A 19,458-nucleotide genomic window follows, 5' to 3' on the forward strand; every position below is an offset into this window, starting at 1 on the left:
GACTGTTCAAGACAGCAACGATTATATAAGTTGCTAGTAAGATCCAGATTCAGTTTATTGCTCTACCAGGATCTTGATGATCTTTGGATCTCGCAAGGCTGGGAGCAGGGGCTGACATACTATCATATTAGAACGATATTAGGAACCTATTTAAAAGCACATAGATTCTTTATAAGATTCATTCTGGTGATTTGCAAGTCTGTGGCAAATAGCAGAGGGATCTTTTTGGTTACCCAAACCTTTGTACTGTGGTCTTTGGCTTTCAGTGTCAGTTGAGTGATTCATGGCTTGATAAGTACTAATTCTTAGTTCAGAATGCCACTTCTTTGTCACTTTCGCTGTGTAAAAAAATGTTTACCTTGGACTCCCACCTTAGAGCAAACATGAAAAATGAAACTATGTATTAAAAAAATCAGCAACTAGTTCTGTAGACTCTTTATTTTAGAGCTGTTTTAAGCATCCTAGATAAATCTCCCTCTCGTAAGTGATTTTGAATTGACGCTGAAAATTTAGTTGTTATATGCACTACTAGTTCATGCATAACCCAAAGATCATCCAAGAAACTATAGTAAAATGCTAAATCACAAAATTATTACTGATGCTTATTCACTCTACAAATAATTTATTTTTCCTTGAACACCGAAAAGGCGACAACACATCCATGCTGTAGACAAGTATTCACCCAAATGACACACTTAAACAAAACAGCGGGACTGATCTTTCCACCAATTTCACTCGGAGCTATCACAGACATTGCAAAAAAATGAAGGAGTCATTTGTGGATACCCAACCCGAACTAGGAAATGAAGCTGGGCCCATCTCCTTCCTTTCCTGTTCTCTGTTTATTGGTTAAATATAAAACCCCAGTGCTGTATACACAATGCTAACGATACAGAAGAAAAAAAAAAAAAAAAAACCGAGAAGAGCTGATTTTCAAATGCTTTCAACAAAAGATGTAATTGGAAGTTCAATCTTAGTTTGAGGTGTTAGCCAAAAAAATAGCCTTTCTGATCCTATGAGCTACCCAGATGGTGTGGAGTGCCTTCTGGTAAATGATACCGATACAAGAACTGGTAATATAGATAATATCAAAATACTACTGGGACAGAGCTTAAAGCACCTCAGAGACCGATTCTGGAGACGGCCACATCATCTACACGTACGACAAGACAGACGGCAAACTCAAAGAACTAAATCATTACAGAAGATTAACTTCCCAGCTACACACAAGAGCATGGCTGCTATCTATTAACAGCAGAATCAAGCCATTCCTGAACGTGATAACCAAGAGATTTCTTCAAAAAACAGTCATTAAGCCAAGAGGCAATGACAATATTCTTTACCTGAATTTGGTAAAGAATGAGTACATGAAAATATCCAGTAAGAGAAGATAATGTTGGATACAGTGAGTATTAATTCAACCTAAATTACAGTACATAAAAAGATTAAGGCTGAACTAATGTTACTGACATCAAATAAGTAGACTGAGGAATGAAGGCAACTGATTACCACCATTAAATAGACTGTGATTACCACCATTAAATAGGCTGAATTTCATTTTGAACCAAATAAAATGAGTGCTTTGAATCCTCAAGTCAGAGGTAGAAAAGCTGTACGGAATTTCCAGTCTAACCACACAACTGGATAAAAGTCAGAGCTGGCGCAAAGGAAAGAAAGGATCACAGGGTATGATGTTGAATGAAAACTCCTCTTTCAGTGCAGGCACGTTGCTAGTTTCTGTGAAATTAAATACTAGACCTAAAATTAGGTGAGGTGGTAACACTATCCCCACCAAGCTGCCTTCATTATCAGCAGGAATTACGTTCAACACTACAACAAAGGCAGCACAGCTAATGGAAACAAGCAGACAAAGACTGAGCTACAGCTGATGTGGAAGCAAATCACTGTCAGTTCAGGAACGGGAAATGAATTAGGTAATAGTTATGTCAGAATTTTTAAAAAACTGGCAAATAAGACAGATGCAGTTAGCAAGTACTTTTAATAAAGCCCTCATGTCAGAAGCAGCACATATAACAGGTATATTAAGTATAGCTCACATGTTTGAGAAGAGCAAAAATAGCTGATTCAGGTCACTGCATGTCCACTAATTATTCTGTCTGTCACCATTTAGATTAAAGACAGAAAGAAATGGGGTAAAATTAAAAGTACATTTGGCAAAGGCACATCATGGTAGACTCACCACGTAACTTGGATAAATCAAAGGTCCTTCTCTAAAATGGAAACGTGGTCATTCTAGTAAGGACTTCAATAAAGGATGTCGTAAGATTCACCAATTAAGATAATGAAGAATGTGACTCAGCAATGTAACATATCTGCTGTTAAAATGACTAATGGAGAGATGACAATGGATAGTATGAAAGAGGAAGGCAGCAGACAAAATTAGTAGCAGAACTAAAGGCTCAGCCTTGTGACTTATTTTAGCCCTTTTGTTCATATCTTTGTCATAAATAATAGTATGGTAGCAATACTAAGCAGGAAGACACCTCTACTACAGAAAAGGGCTGGAATATGATGCAGAAGAAATCAGATGATCTGAAATAGATCTGGAGTGTAAAATCTCTAGTAATCAGGACAGTGAAATTCTGGAGCAGCATCTCAAGAGTAGAGATAGCTGGCACCTATTTAGTGTAAAGATGTAGCTGGTCAACTTATGACAGAATGTATGACATGAAGCGTGCAACAATCCTGCAGTCAGTACTCTAAGATTTCCTTTCCCAGTATGGTCCTGAGATGCCTTCACTAATCTTCGTAATTGGAAGAGAAATTAGCAATTGCTTGAATGGTCTTTGCTTATACTTTACTAAGTATTGACTTTCTAATGCAAGAAATTACATCCTGATGTGAATTCTTCATGTCCATTCAAAGGTCCCAAAATGAAAACAGGTACCCAGCATTGTACAGGCAGCTTCTAGCGTAACACGTCTTTCCAGTGGCACATTTGTTTCCATTAACTGGCACATTTAATATTTTCATAGTGTCACGTAAGAATTAAATCTCAGCAGACTGCATGGCACTGCTCTCTTCCCTGGCATTTCACTGTTACGCTCAAGCATCCAATAAAGGTAAAATGACTTTGCCTACAGAGGAATCTAGAAACACCTTGTTCTTCTGAAGTGTCTGACTTCAGCCACTAGGAGAGTTTCCTACTCTTTCCACTTCCTCCTGACCTATTCAGTTTCCCCTAATTTTTTGCAATAAAGCCTTTTTAACTATACTTAAAATAGAAATTTGTCCCAAGTTATTGAGTAGCAATTACTACTGTGACTTCATTATCAATCCAAGAAGTTAGGTAAAAAAGACAACACATTTATTTATGCCCAAATCCAGAGAACATTAATTAATTTTTCATAAGCAGTACAATAAAAATGTCTATCGGTGAAAACCACAGCAGTACAAATAACTGTTTCTTAGGAAATTTTGGTTTTCTTAAGCAAATACCCTCAACAACTGAAAGTGTTGAATGAAATGCCACGTTTTTTTCATAAATAATATCTTTAATTGATAATCTAATCCATAATAAATTTGAAATCACTAAAAATAAGTAGAAACGTAGTTCTTACCTCAGGATGAAACTGCTGCTCTGTGCGAGAATGACAATATTGACAGCTATCCCCACTTTCACACCTTGAAGGTTCACCCCATTCATCTGCATGTTTTACATTGGGGCAGGGAGTGGACCTAGAAAAAAGTGATGTCCAGAGCATGTTTGTATCTACTTCCTAGGAGAAGTCTCAAATAATTTCTCACTAAATCTCAGAATGTTAGATTCTGGGACCAATAAAGTTGCAAATTCTGAGAGACACTGACTTTTTGGAAATTCTTTGACAGAAAGATGAGCTAGTAGGATTCTACCTATCTTCTGTCTAATGACATTTATTCACAGTCCTGAGACTGTCAAGCAAAGCCCATCAATTCTAAACCTTGTATCACTGCACGAAAAAACACCAAAACCAATGAAGAAACCACAGTGTATGAGAATGATGTAAAATGATGTAATGATGAATGACATAATGACAAAAAGTAAGGGAGGCGATGCGTTAAACTTTGGTCCTAAAAATATTGCTCAGAAATGGAAAATTATAAAAGAAAACCAGAAAAAAGACAGAGATTATAACTGATCTTTTCATAACAAAGAAGGTTTGCCCTAGTGATTCCAATTTTTGCTAAGAATTATAGAAATTGTTTTCATTCTTCACAAGAAAGAAGGATATTTCCACTACAACTTCATAGTTTCTGTCTTCAGAACTGTCTGGTCATTCTGAACAGATACTTCTTTCCCCCCAAAAAATTTAGCAAGGCTACTGGGAAATACGTGGGTTTATTCCATTAGGAATATCCAATTGCGTTATAGAAGAACCCAAACAGATCAGTCCACTAACAACTGTCTGACTGACCAAAAAGTCTGTTCTTAATATGTATTTATGTACCTGTATTTGAATTTTCTGGGATTTCGTCTTCTATCTCGACTGTTGTGATAGTGCGGACATGCATAACCCTGGCGGCAGAGTCTGGGTGGCTTGGTACATTGTTCTGTCTTGTAGCCAGCTAATACAAAATTTGTGTCTGCAAACACGTCAACAATTAGGAGAAATAAACAACTATTTTTTGCATTCAGAGTGTCTTTAGTGAGCTTAGGCATCACACCGCTTTTCGTAAAAAAATTATGATTCACAGACCCCTCCATTCTTATAAACTTAGACTAACTCCTGCATTTTTTTAAATAAAAGTCTAACACATTTACACGCAAAGCAATCTTCATTTCTTCTATATTCAATACCAATATTACAATAAAGTCCATAAGTAAAGCACTAGCAATCTATTGGTAGAGAAACTATCTGGATATTCTCATTATATACATATAACATTCTGAAAATGAATACCTGAAAATACATTATTCATTTTAGTAAGACAAACACTAAAAACTTATATAATTTTATATTTGGATTTCTCTTAAGTTTAGTGTTGACAGTCCTTATTTCATCAAAACTGCTTTCATGTTATGGCATGTTAAGGCTGTCCAGTAAAATCTTCCTGGACAAATTCTAGAGCCTCTTCTCCAACTTTGCCTCTGTCTCTACATCTTTGGTTCCAGGAAGGAGGAACTAGGAGATGACAAACAAGGTTCTGTCTAGAAACAGAAAAATTCAGAAAAACAATGGAGCAAGTAAATAAATTAGAAGGTACAATTTAACTAACAGCAAGCATGGGTTTGTGAGGAGTAAATCATGTCAAACCAATCTAACTTCTTCCTAAGGTGGGAAAATGGATGTAGGTAAAACAGAAGCAGTCATGTCATGTCTCTTGACTTCAGCAAACCTTTTAGCCTGAGATGATCTCAAAACCAAACCGCACAATACTACAAGACTCCTGTAGGATTTGTGGAAAACTAGCTGAAGAAACATTCTCAGAGAGTCATTAATGATGTACTTTCAAATAGCAAAGATTATTAATCAGAGTATCACACAGAGTCTATTCTTTGTTCAGTCCTTTTCAATAGTTTCATTAAAGACTTAGGAAAAACAAGGCTGAAATCAGTGGTTGAATGATTTTCAATCCCCAGAAACTATGTGCAGTCTCGCCATATTTACAGGGATTGACAGAAGCATATAACATTATATAACACAGACCTGTCACAATGCAAGGAATGTGATAAAAGTGCTTGTAGTTGGTCAGTTTTGCTGTCTTTTTACGTCGAACATCCAATATTTTTTGATCTAGAGCTGACAATTAAGCTTTACACATTATTAATACTTAAATGGTTGGAACTCACCCTATAGCAGATTTAAAAAATATAGAGGGGACAAGTATCATGCATTCACCTCCCTTTGAATTCCTTAGAGACAGCATCTTCTTGTGACCTCTTCCTGTGTTACTGTCCCCACATAAATTTTGTGGAAGTAATTGTACCCAGCAGTCTTTTCTAAAGCAAAATTTGGGCAACAGCTCTAACGGTATCTGATTGATACTAACATCTTTGGCTACATAATAAGCAAGTCTAAACCAAGAACATGACAACCAAATTTGGAAGCCTTAGGAAAACTAGGCCAATTTTCTGTTCAATATTCTACTTCATTCCTGTTAGTCAAGCTCAGCAAAGAATAACAGTCCATTAACTAGTCTATGAATGACTCAGAAAATGAAGACACTAATCATGACTACTACTTAGCACAAAACAGAGCTCCTACTGACTTTTAAGAACATTTATTCAATTGACACAGATTAGCAACACTTGTATCAAGTAAACTAAAACAGACCTATTAAACATTTTCAAAACAAAACATTTTCAAAGTGCAATCTGAACATAAACATGACAGACAGTACAACTTGTTCACAAATATCCATATTACTTATATAAACCAATTCTTTACTCTGTTAAAAAAGCCTTTGAACCTTTCCCAGATGAAGACCCAGGATCAAGAAATTAGATCAAGCACAAATAAAGAAACAGAGAAAGGAGACAGGGTAACGTTACCCTGCCATCTTGGATCTTCACTAAGGATCTTCTCAATCATTGCCTGGCTTGCTAGAATTCCTGGCTGCAGATCTGCAATGCCTTCACCGCATCCTAGCTGCCCATTCTGTAAGGTTTCCTGTGCCTGAAGTTCTCTGGAACAGGGAAAAGAAAACAACACTGCTAAACTGTATAGCTACAGTAACCCTATCTGTCGCAGGTATAATCCTGTCCGAGTCTATAAAAATTCTGTAATTTCATCCAGCTCTTAACAAGCCTAAATTTTTAAAAAAATTAAATTGTCTGTATTTCAAACCATTACTTGCACTGAAGCTGGCAAACAAGCATAAGGAATAACCATGTCATACAAATCGGAGAACACATGAAGGAACGCTGGCATTATGTACGCAGACAATGTTTGTACCAGCAATGCCCATCTGTACCTCTGTATGCTGGTGTGCTGACGTTTTGAATATGCTGTTAATTTCTGATATTCCACTGCCACATAGGGCATGGCAGAACTACAAAAGATACAGAAAGTGTAATAAGGGTGATCAGAAATACAGAACTCCTCCTCTATGAGGGAGAATTAAATACCATAAGACTCTTTGCCTTGGAAAAGTTATGACTGAAGGAAGGTACAAAATATAGCTATTGAATACTACATCATATAAAAGTAGCCAAAGTGCTTTTGGCTCGCTGTAAGATTTTGCAAGAAAAGTTTGTCAAGACATTTGGGAGACCTAGTAACAAACAACAATCATTATGAGGAAATGGAATCTCTTCTGCAAGAATTTACAACTGCTTTGCAATTAAGCAACCACAAGCTTGCTGAAAGATCAGAATGACTACTACCAAACTAAAAGGTATTGTATTAGTGGTATGAAACCTCTACCAAAAATCTGAGACAATTTTATTACACCATTTTAGTAAAGTTAAGCTGTACAGAGATTCAACAATGGCAAATCAGTACAAAAGATTTTAAAAAACCCCAAAAGATACTATAGCATAATTGTATTAGGCAGACTTTGAACCAATGGAGAAACGAGGTGAGGAATCAAATACCAGAGGTGGATCTATAACACCCTAAGAGAATCAAAGGCCTCTACCTTCAATTGGCACTGCTTTCTCTAGACACAAATATTCAAGGAGCTTACCTCCTGTAACAAAAGACCCCTACTCAGGATCTCTGAAGAGGAGTTTGAAAGGTGTGGTGGTTTACAATGTAACTAGTTATGATATCATTTACATACCATTTCAAGAACATTTCATTTCCCAGACCTCAAGTATCCTCCAGGAAAGAAAATCTCAAAGGGAAAGGAAGACAAGACAGACCTAAAGCCAAGTCTAAAACCTTTCAAACAGTCAAAATATTTCTTTTACAGATTCAGAAAAAGTGCAGGCAAATGAGAAGAAAAACTGGTAGTTGCTAGAGAGTGCTTTTTTCTTTAAGGTGGATATGTAGAAGAACAAGGCTATTAAGGGGAATAAAATTAACGTCTGCATCAGTGATTCTACGGTTGTTTCTCTGCTCTTTACTGAAAATTAAGAAACCCTAATATCTGTGTCCATTGTAGAGCAAAAAGACCACCAAACAAAAAATAAGACCTGATTGTTTGGACTTCCTTATGAATGCTGGATGCCTGAAATCAGGAGAAGCAATGGCACACAACTGTTTTTCACAAACACCAAAGAAGTTTGAGGCAGCCTACTTGTAGGGTCAAGCCGTTAAACATAGACTCCTAGCACAAGCTCCTAGTCTTCAGCTCCTCCTGACACTCTATACGTAGTCAATCACCAATAAACAATCATGTAACACATTAAAAGACATTTAGAGAACAGTTTGGTTTCAGTCTTGCTATACACTGGTTCCTCATTCTAACACAATACAAAGGATTACAAAGATACTAAGTATTCTCTATTCAGACTGATGTGGCATCATACCGCATAGGCTAAATGGGGAAAGGTAAAAAGAAGAAAAAGAAAATGGACAGATGTCTTGCAGAAGAAGCATCAGCTAGCCAATTGAAGAAAGTCTTCTGGAAAGAAAAGCTGTATATAACTAAACAGTATGTGACCAGGCAATGCAGCAGTGAATTCTGTGGCAAAATATGAATTTAAATAATTATGAAATTACTGAAAAGGCACTAACTTTATTAAATTACTGTGAAGGGAGAGCTATCATCTCCCAACAGATGGTTGGGAATAAGGGCTAACAAAGGTAAGAATGTAAGATAGCAGCCATACCAGCTCTGAGCAAAGGTTCATCTAGCTTGGAATCCTGTCTCCAACAGTGGCCAATAGCAGATGCCTAGGGAAGAGTATAAGAATAGGGCAAGCGTATAGTGATATTTTCCCAGAATACTCTTCCAGTGTCCAGTAAGAGATATTTGTGACGCTCCGAGACTTCAAAGCTCTCTAGGAATTGGTATCCTTTCCTACTGAGTATATACAGACCACTTTCTGTAGCAAGCGCTCCCCTTTTACCCATTTATAATACCTCCCACCAACATGCTTATCTCCCAGCTTTGGCCACAACTAAAACTCATACCTACCACTACCCTGATTCACGAAGCACGTTCTTTTGTCAATAACTTGATTATACATTAGAGAGGCAGAAGATAATACTGATATCTTATACATGAAAAAATACAACACAATTAAAAAAAACCCGCAACATCACTAGGCAAAATGTCAAACATACAAGCTGAGAACCTGAAACATGGCTTAACAAAATCATAAATTTGTCAATGTAAAAACCACATGCAAATTTACAAGGCATAAATGACAAAAGGCAGAGTATCTGGTCTTTCATCGGTCATAAGGATTACATAAATGGCTCTTGAAATTGCAAGTTACAAAACCTTAGTATTTGTATTTCCCAGTGTGCTTCTATCTGCTATCGTGATGCAGAGTGAACTGTATTCTTATGTTTACAGTTACAGAAGCAAGTATATTTTTCATGCAAAGCATACTGCATTTTCTGGTATGTGGTGATAACAGACGTGGTATTTCCTGCTAATTAGGCTGAAGAATTTGAAACAAGGCTACCTTATGTCATATACTGGTGGTCTAAGGTCATGTGGACCATGAGCAAAGGCACAGTGAATTCCATTCTTCACACAGTGACCCCGGGCATCTGTTTCATGAATGCATGTTCCAGTCTTGTAATATCTGAGATGATACTTCCTTTCTGTATCCCCTGTTGTTCGATGCAGGTAAGGGCAACTACATAATAGAAAGAGGAAAGTTAGAGCGTTGCTTTGAATTTTGTTTTTAACAATTTATTTCTGAATTATGCTGTATCTCTTATTAACTTATAACAAGTAACTGTGCAGGATTCTTCAAACAAAAATTGTCCCAAACAAACCACCATCACAAATCAGCCTCAAATGAAAAACATTAATCTATTTCTTAGTCTCTGCTAAAGTTATAAGAATTTATATCAGGCTGGCTCACAAAGATATTATTAATAAATCTAGTAAGCAACAACATCATCTGAGCTAAGGAATAACATCTTCCATACTGATACAAGCTCAAATAATTTCCACACTAAGAGGTACAAGAATTTTTTTTTTTTTTTTAAATGTTATCGTCATCTAAAATCAAGGGGTACTTGAAGCACTGTGATTTTTTCCTTGCCTGCTCTTTATAGACATGGAACTTATTGAACAATCTCAGGGGAAATCTAAAATGGCTCTTCTATTAAAAGGAAGAGAACAATTTTTAGATCAGCAATACATCTTTGTAGATATACTAACCATTTTTGAGACACAACTATGTGAATTATGATCTGTACTTTAAAATGGCTAGCATCATGTATGGATTATAGTTCCAATTTACCAATAGTAAACAAATTTAAAAAAAAAAACATGCAAATATATTTTTGTCTGTTCTCCCCTAGTTTACTTCAGTGTAATTAATTTTGGTCTCTGCTAGTTTTGAAAAAATATTAATCTCCAAAAACTACTTTCCTCCATCCCAAAGTAAAAAGAAACTGCACCAAAAAGCTTAGAGGGCGATACAGAACAACAAATGAAAAGTCACACAGAAATAGCGAAGCACTAAGTAGACTTTAACACTCACAAGAATTTATGCTGGCTTAAGCTTTATTTACTATATTCTAAAAAGGTTGTTTAGAAACTAGACTAAACAAATGCAATCGTTTGCAAACACGTACAAGTCTTGTATTTATATATTACATCAAAATCATACATTTTTCCTGCTGTGCTGAACACCTGCAGCTTATGCTGACTTCCAGGAATTGATACTGTTTATGATTTCTGAGAATCAAGTTGCTTCCTTGTAGGAATTTAAAACTAGCATTCTGTTAAACAAAATAAATGGGTTGCAGCTAGTGATTTGTACTTATCTTTTTAAATCCCAACAGAATTAATTAGCAGGAAGACAAGGTATACCAACTGCAGTGCTACATCTGATTTGCTAGTGTAAGATGGAGCACGGTCTACACTCAGGATCTGAAAGTAGTTCTTTCACGCTTCTTGGCTCTACATGGAAAGACAGACAGGATGCAAGCTTTGTTGGACCCGTTATAGTGTCTCATCTGAACTTTGTAAGAAATTCTTCATGATGTGTGAATAGCACTGACGCAGCCCTCCTGTTCTGCTAGAATTGCTACTGATACGGCAAAATGAGAAAACCCAGAAGAGTCAATCAGATACTTTTGCCAGCACTAGTCCTGTACAGAACTCTAAACCAGAAGAAATGCAACCCGAGGCTGTACTTTTGTTATTGCTAACTGTTCCACCGCTACCAGAACCTTTGCCAGGGGTCAAATGTTTCCATTTGCTCAGCCAACTGTTCACTACAAACTCTAATCTTTCACTCACATACACACACCTCACAAAGGTGAGGATACTCTGTAGCATTCTTATGCATGATGTTCACATCGCCATTTTCATCTACTTAAGTTTGCTCGTTCCTATTGCAAACAAGAATTAGATGTTTTATCTTCCATGCAAGAAGTGTACGGGTGTTTACATCTCATTGCTTGTCTCTCAGTCCATGGCTCCTTATCAGAGGGCAAACATTTTTGCTTAAATATCTGCAGTTTTTCCCTAACAAAATCGCCTTATCAGTGCAGGTCCCCCCCCAAAAGGTTAAAGCCTTCAATTATTTTTAAATTACTGCTTAAAAAAAAAGGTAATTTAATGGAATATAGACATAGCTTGTGAGACAAGCTAGGCACAACTTGTATGCAATGTGAGAGAGGGAGAAATACTCAGGTCACAATTTTTTCCCCACAAAAAGACAACACGGATTCCAAAAACAAGCTGGGAAAGAAATATAAACTGTATCACAAGAGTCTTACTCCTGCTAAATTAAACCTAGGTTTGTTTGCCCTAACACTCAACACTTGTGCCATCAATAGCTAATAAAATCTGAATTTTATTGAAAACACAGCTTTCCTACTGCACAGTTTGCTAGCTGCCTGAAGAGTCCCATAACAGGTGAAGTCCTTCTCCAGAAACTAACAGAATGCTTTAATGAGGCTATCCAGTGTGACTGGGACAGTTTGTTATTGGAATTTTGTCTAAGACTTGTAAAGAACTAGATAAGAGCTAGTTCTAAAGGTGACTCAGGGGACTAAATAGCATGCAAACCTCAAAGAGCAAGAACAATGGCATCAGTTTTGCCTGTGTATGTTTCACATAAAAACATGTTATTCATACAATACCACAATGATACATATGCTATTAAACACAGACATCTTGATCAGCTGTAGTTCATCATAGGATCATTAGTCAGAAAGGCAAAAACCCCTAATAAAAGCAGCTTTTAGATGGTAAATAGTACTTATTCACACACAGTATCAAACTAAGCCAATGCACTGAAATATGCACAGATGTTCTACTCAACCTTTAGTGAACTAGAGGAATGTTATATCTTCACTTTATTAATGAAATATTTTAATGGAGCATAAACCATTGTAATACATAGCTTTAAACAAGACTAGTATTTTGATTTAAAATGGCTAATTTTAATTATCATAGGATTATGTTGCTGCAAATTGATAAACTTGTTCTTATGTACCACAGTTTGGTACTAGGGTTGTTCAGACATCACTTATTCCTTAGGAACAAAGTTTTTATTTAAAAAAAAAAAAAAAAAGAAAGAAAGAAAAGTCGTTCTGAGGCAGAATAACAAATCTACTTCATGGCCTGAATTTCTGCAGCCATCTCCCAGCTTAAAATAACTGTACTGAATCCTAACTTTGTAATCGTGAATCAGTAAAGAACATTACTCTGTATTTTTAAGTTCTATTGGAGTCTACACACAACATTTAACTGTTGAAATCAACTTTGTTTTCTGCATTCAGATCTCACAAAGTAAAACCGTCGTTACGTTATTCAGAGTAAGTAGGTGTATATACCATGAAACAGAACATATGTTCAAAAAAACGTAAAAGGTTAACTGATTACTGAAAGGTATATTTTCTTTTCACACTCTTTTTAATTCACATCACAAGCATTCCAAAGATATACTTTAAGAATAAAACAGTTCCAGCTTAAAGGGTAATGCCAGATGGTCTTAAAGTGCATGAAAACAACTACACAGTTCTACTTCTGTTCAACCTTGAGGGATGGACATATTTTTTCCTATGATTACTTGAAGTGCTCTTCTGTAGTAGACTTCTGTAATTCATTCACTCTTAGAGCAGTCTTACATTACAGATACTAACATATCCAAAATAATCTTCTCTTTTAGAATCTGACATCAGTTGACTACAACGATCGAAAACCACATCATATTAAAAAAAAAAAAGCATCACTTCTATCCTATTGTCACAGATAGCTTAAAATGAAGGTGTCCTGGCACTACTGTTTATAACCTGTTTCTGTAAGAATTTGAGGTTCCTTCAAATAAAAGGCTACATTTTACGCAGAAGACAAAATAGGGTCAAAAAAATACTCTTTTGCTGAGTTCTGAAACAGGAATGCTGCCACACTGTAAGCATGTCCTCAGAAATGTTGGTGTTTTCCTCCACTTTTTTTCTCCTGCCACTACAGATGTGCTCTGGGTCTTTGATCTTTAAGAAAGTTACCTTCGACTTCTCTTGCCTTTCCCAGCTATTTGCCCTGTATGCCTTTTCTCTTCTACCTTAACTTCAATCAGCTATCAACTTAAAATAGCTGACTGCCATTTCTAACCACCAGTTCTCAGGATCAGATCTAAAACAAGGCCTCCACAGTTCAGCTGAAACTTCTCTCACAAATGTCTCCAATAATCTCACCTTATAACCGAGCCAAAGAAAGCAGACTCCCTTTTTCTCTACTCACATCTATCTTCACTTTCTTAACTTACTGTCTGCTTTACTCAATTTTTCTCCCCTTGAAACATTGTTCTCCTTTGTTTATGGGAATTCAGTTACGTTCACATTTTCCTCTCAATCCCTCCTGCAGCATATCTTCCAATTTCAACATTCTCTTATGCCTCTGGTGAGGGGTCCCACAGGACTCCAACCTTGGTCCCTGCTCTTATCCTTCCACACCTGGGTAATTTCACTGCAAAAGACAAACTTGAAAACCACCACCTCTTTGCTAATAACTCCTAAACCCATCCATTTAATTCAAACTATAAGCACGACATGCTAAACCAGAGGTATGAATCTCACTACTGGTCTTATTTCTGGCAAGTCCTCTGCACTTGCATTATGCCAGACAATGTAATCACCCTGTTTGTCCTTTAGGCTCCTAACCAGGGAGTAATCTTCCGCAACCGTAGGGGACAACCTTTCCAATCCGACTGCAGCAAAAAGGTTTCCATCTCACATCTCGGTTATTGAAACATCTCCTCTTATTTGCTTCTAACAATTCAATCTTGCCCAGCTAATACCATTTTAAAACATCGCTTCCTTTTTCCTCCTTTAGAATCAGTACCTATCTCTCAGTAATGAAAGGTCAATTTTTGTCCCCAACCAATCCATGACATGAGCATCCATTAGCCTCATTTGTTGAGTTTCAAAGAAGAACTGCCCATGCTGTCCCAGGATCGGCAGGAGTACTTTACAAACACCTGAAAAGGTAATTAATTGTTCTCTTTAAACAATCTCTAAACATCCTTCAGAGGCATTTTTTGTTGTTTATAATGCTTAGGCAGAGTACTCGATATTGTCATGCTGCCTAGTGCATTTCTGCTGTTTACCTTCTCTTATCTCTGTCATTTAGTTTGTAAAGCCTCTGGGAAAAATCCACCTTTTTCTTCTGTGACTACAGCCTATAACACAAAAGACACCTGATCCGTGACAAGCACTGCTATGCACTACAGTAACCAAAACAATTAACCTTCAATTTTTAAAACAGGTGACCAGCATAACTACATATTTCCTGGCTGTTTTCCTGCTTTTTTTTTTTTTATAAGTCCTTCCTTGCTTCCATCACTGCAGATGAAAGTAGCTCCTCTGACATACAACGATATACCCAGCTCCTATATATATATATATATATATATATATGCCTGCCTGCCATAGTGTACCATTTGCTCATTCTCATGTCCATAAGACCTCTACCCCTCCCCAAGTTCGTTGAAGACCCTCTGTAGCCTTTATGTAGAAGAGACACACGCCCACAGAAATGCAAACACTAACGAGCTAGCCAGACAATTAACAGTGAACTCCCTCCTTTGCTTTTTCTCGCTGGAAGCATCACGAGACAGTCATTCTCCTCTACTACCCATCAATCTTCACAAAACTTATATAAGCTTAAAATCTTGAAGCCACCTCTATACAGTACGGTTTGCACCTACTGGCCAATTTCAAAGTCGTCAGGAGAAAAAAGAAGCACAACTGGGGGGTGGGGAGGGGGGGAAGGGTGCAGCAACAACACTAGCACAAATGTGCAGGAACAATACTAGCAGAAAACCAGTTTCTTATGTTATGCTTTAAAGATAGTCACAATGCAAAAATCATAGTTCTAACTCTATGATAGCCTAAAAAATACATGCTTATATAAAAATATATGTGCCAAAACCTGACAAATCACTTACAGAAATCTGTTTTCAAATAAACTGCAGCAGGATTCTATCGATCATTTTTGCTAAGGAGAAATTAGCATCTTTCCTTAATGTCATTGATAATACTATAAACACCTAGGACTGAAAGAAATCACTTACTCATCTCCATCTGGGCAGATTCCTGTAGTCTCATCATATTTTGTACAATAAACATCTGCACTGTAGTTAAAAGTCCCATCACGCCTTCGTATAGGTCTACGACGACGCTGATTTAGGAAATGCCAATGAAAACAGGTAAATGGTCTGTGCTGGGCACACTTGTGCTGCAAAAATAGGGGGCACTGCTCTGTCCTAAATTCCTTTAGATACCTAAAAAAATTAAACTGTGTTACAAGTTTATCTTATTGGAGGCACATTTTTTACAGTATTAACAGGGCACTTGACAATTCAGTGCACACAGCCTGTGAAAAATTGTACAAATGTACCTGCATACAGTTTTAGTTCCTATGCACAATCTACTGTTCAGCTGTTGAATACAAGTGACTTAATTTTTTATGACAGATGCATTACTAATAAATGCAATGCAGTGGAATACCTGGCAAATTATACTATGGCAAATTATACTATGTTTTGTAACTAAACTAAAATAAAATAAATACATTAATTTAAAAAGCACAGCATTTAGAAAATTGTCCTAAGTAACCACCAAACAGATTATAAACTCAACAAGTTACTGGAAAGAGCATTCATATTGCTTGTTACCATACAAAATAGTCCTACAAAGGCTATTTTAGCTAAATACCACATTTAATTTAAACATTATATTCCCAGAATGTGGACACACTATATAGAAAGCTAGAGGGTTAAAAGAGGTTTATGAAGGTTATCAGGGGCTCTGAGAGGACTTCAGCAAACTTATTTTAGCAACTGTTACGTTTGCGTTGAGACAGTCTCTGGTCTTTGAAGGTTGCTTAGGTGTTAGTAAGACAGTCCTTCATTAGCATGCAGGGCACAGAAGCTAGGTATGAAGTCTGGTACTTCTTTCCACAGGATATCAAGATCATGCCAGACTGGGCACTACTGTGGCATTTGTCAAGGGATGTAAGACAGCATTCCTTCCTGTCTCAGTCTATATATCTATTAACCAATTTAGCAAGTTCATTACATCACTAAAGTTATGGAGTATTTACAGAGGAAGGGGATATGGGGGCTTTGCAGAAGAACTTTAGAGTTCCCAGAGGTCTCTAAAAGGGTGCAGGATGTGTAACAGGCTACATGGGAATTAAAGATATAGGGAAAGGAAAGGATTAGAAAGAAGAATAGAGGGCATCTTTTCATTCTCAGTTGCTTAAACTGGCACATGGGGGATGTAATGACACAGAGTTATGAAGCATGTCTTTAAGTTTAGAGAAGAATCTCTAAATTATTCAGGATTGTGGGGAGAAAAAAAAAAAAAAGGAATATAAGTTTTGGACATTAAGGGCTGTAAGACAGGCTGTAGCAGTATCTAGGCAAGGGGCTACATTCTAGTGGTCTTTCTGAGAGTGCTGGAAACATGACATTATAGAAGCGATGATACATAGGTTGTGAGTGAAGCAATGCCACAACTAAGTGATAAATTATTCTGCACTTGTGGGGAGCACATGGTCCTACATGAGATGGACTGTCAGCAGTGCTAAAGGGCCACAGGGACTTTATAGACCCTATCAGAAGAAAACGGATAAGCTTGTAGAGAGGATGGCGAGCACATGGGAGCTGTCTTTCAGCACGGCAAGGTCTGCAAAAATTGTCACGGAAAGGTCCCAAGGGCTCGAGCTGAGGCTGGCCACGCAACGCTCAGGGGAAGGACTGCGGTCTCGGGGTGCGAGAGGGTGCTGCGGGGCTCGGGATGCCGGCCAAAGCCGGCGGCTCACAGCGCGGCCCGGAGAAGCACGACCGCGGGAGCGGACGCAAGGCGCGGAGAGCCGCCGCAGGCACTCTGCAGTCAGCCGCGCCCGGGCCGTCTCTATCTGGCCGGCACAGAACGCGGCTTCCTCCCCGCGGCGCCTGGAGCTGGAAAAGGAGTGCGGCGGAGAGCGGCCAGGGCCCGGAGCCTCCTCACGGACCTGCCGCCAGCGCAGGAGGCCGCGCGGAGCAGGCCTGGCACGCGACCGGGCCCTCCGCCTCGGCTCCTGAGGCGCTCCCCGCGCGGCGCCGGGGCCCGGGTAGCAGGGCGCCTCCAGGACGCGATACCTACGTATAATGCGTCGGCTGCTCGGTCTGCGGGGACCCACCGGATCCGCCGGCCCGCGACACCGCTTTCGAAACCGACGGCATCTTCCCCGGCGGTCCACAGAGCGCAGGCGCAGCCCGCGCCTGCCGGCCCCGCCCCCCTGCAACGCGACGCCGCCGGCCCCACCCCGCGAGCGCGCGCCCTGGGCGCCACCCCCGCAGCGTGCGGGAGCGGGCTCGTGCGGACCGCCCCGCCCCGCCCCGCCCGGGCAGGCCCGCGTGCCGCCGGGGCTCCCGCGCAGCCGTGGCCGAGCGCGGGCTCTGGGACGCGAGGCGCCCGCAGCCCGCGTCCTCCAGCGCCTCGGGGAAGGTGCAGGCCGAGCTGCCTCGACGACCTTCGGCTGACGGCCTCGCACGCTGTGCTCTGAACAACAAAATGCTGCAGACAAAGAGTTTGCAAGTTCCAGCACCTCAGAAGCAAGGGACTACACGAACAGTTTCGCAGGTAGAGATTCTTTATTAAACACCTATCACATCACCCGAAAATAAGGTGCACACGAAGGGGCGCCTTAAACAAAGCAGTACGTTGCTGGGTGCATTGTTTTAATGGAACAGGGAGAAAGCAAGCTCATCAGAGAAACGGGCATTACACCTTAGGTCACTAGAAATAAAAATGCAAAATCGCTGCCAGGACACCCCAAGAAAAATTAAACCTCGTGACAGTACCAAACCAACTGTACTTATTTACTAGGCGTCATCTGGTTAAACTACAGGGACTCTACAACAAAATCAAAAGCCACGGTGGTGCATGTTGTTCAGAGACTCAGCAGCAGCATTAGACACACAGGATGCCAAGTCAGTGTTCTCTGTAGCTCCAGCCTGTCTTACCAGCTGCTGCCATGTTTAGTTTTTTGGGGGTTCTGTTTTGTTTTTAATTAGGAATTTTAATGGACAAAAACAGTTTTGCATTTCTGCATTCGAAAGCTTAAAAAAAAATGCCTCTAACTTTACAGGGAACTAAGTCGTGTTAGTAGCTTAGATTCTTCCTCTCCAAGAAAAGTCTCCAGAGTTTGCAAGTTGGAATATCTATGAATCTGTAGGAAAAACTAGATACTACATTGTTGAATGAAACTAGGGGTTTCCTCCCCAATATAATGCAAGCCAACCACTTGGATTCCCTGCAAAAACCTCTCCTACCAGTAATGATCACCTAAATCAGGCATGCCTAAAAAGTTCTAGTCCAGAAAGCAAGCACCGACTATGCATTAAGAGTTGAAGGTAATTTCTACGTTATTTAGTAGAATTAGAAAAAAAAAAAAAAATCAGAACAGAATCACATATTAATGAATCATACACTTACAGTTGTCTTCAATACAAGTTGAACATAGTAGCAAAATGTCAGATGAAGGTCACCTTCAGCAGCAATTTTACAGACTTACAGCTCTGATATTTTAACACACTGTGCATCTAAGAAAAATAATCCATGGAAAAGAGATAGGTTGTATAAAGTGTATCTTCAAATGCAAGCTGATTTGCAATACATCCTGTTCCTTCCTACTGTGCAGTGCAGGAAGAAAGCACTCCTTGTGCTACCAGCGTGAATTACTAAGCTAAGACCAGCAGAGAAAGCAGCACGATACACGAAGGAATCGGGGTTGCAAGGTAAGGCTGCCGACAGGCTGGAAAAACAAGTTTTGCCATTAAAGTGTCAGTACAGCTTTGAACCAGGTGAATGCCAGCGAACTTCTGGCAGCTCCTTCACCGCAGCCGCACTCCCGTCCTCACTTCTCCTGCCGCTGCAA

The 19,458-nt window shown here is 39.0% G+C and overlaps 1 protein-coding gene across 11 annotated transcripts in view; it reads right to left on the reverse strand.

The window, feature by feature from the left end:
• Positions 1 to 17,761, reverse strand: part of UNKL (unk like zinc finger) — a 61,068-nt gene extending 43,307 nt beyond the window's left edge. For 8 of the 11 annotated variants that reach the window (XM_075719141.1, XM_075719138.1, XM_075719142.1 and 5 more), the window contains exons 1-6: positions 17,682 to 17,761; positions 15,605 to 15,814; positions 9,524 to 9,700; positions 6,494 to 6,627; positions 4,449 to 4,584; positions 3,582 to 3,699 (exon numbers count right to left, since the gene is read on the reverse strand). In XM_075719141.1, coding sequence (XP_075575256.1) covers positions 3,582 to 3,699; positions 4,449 to 4,584; positions 6,494 to 6,627; positions 9,524 to 9,700; positions 15,605 to 15,814; positions 17,682 to 17,761 — 855 coding nt within the window. Of the gene's footprint in view, positions 1 to 3,581; positions 3,700 to 4,448; positions 4,585 to 6,493; positions 6,628 to 9,523; positions 9,701 to 15,604; positions 15,815 to 17,681 lie in introns of those variants that run through there. The other 3 variants (XM_075719143.1, XM_075719140.1, XM_075719144.1) reach the window with 3 other exon arrangements.
• Positions 17,762 to 19,458: the final 1,697 nt, after the last annotated feature.

The sequence above is a fragment of the Pelecanus crispus genome, chromosome 11 (assembly GCF_030463565.1).
Source record: "Pelecanus crispus isolate bPelCri1 chromosome 11, bPelCri1.pri, whole genome shotgun sequence".
Lineage (NCBI taxonomy): Eukaryota > Metazoa > Chordata > Aves > Pelecaniformes > Pelecanidae > Pelecanus > Pelecanus crispus.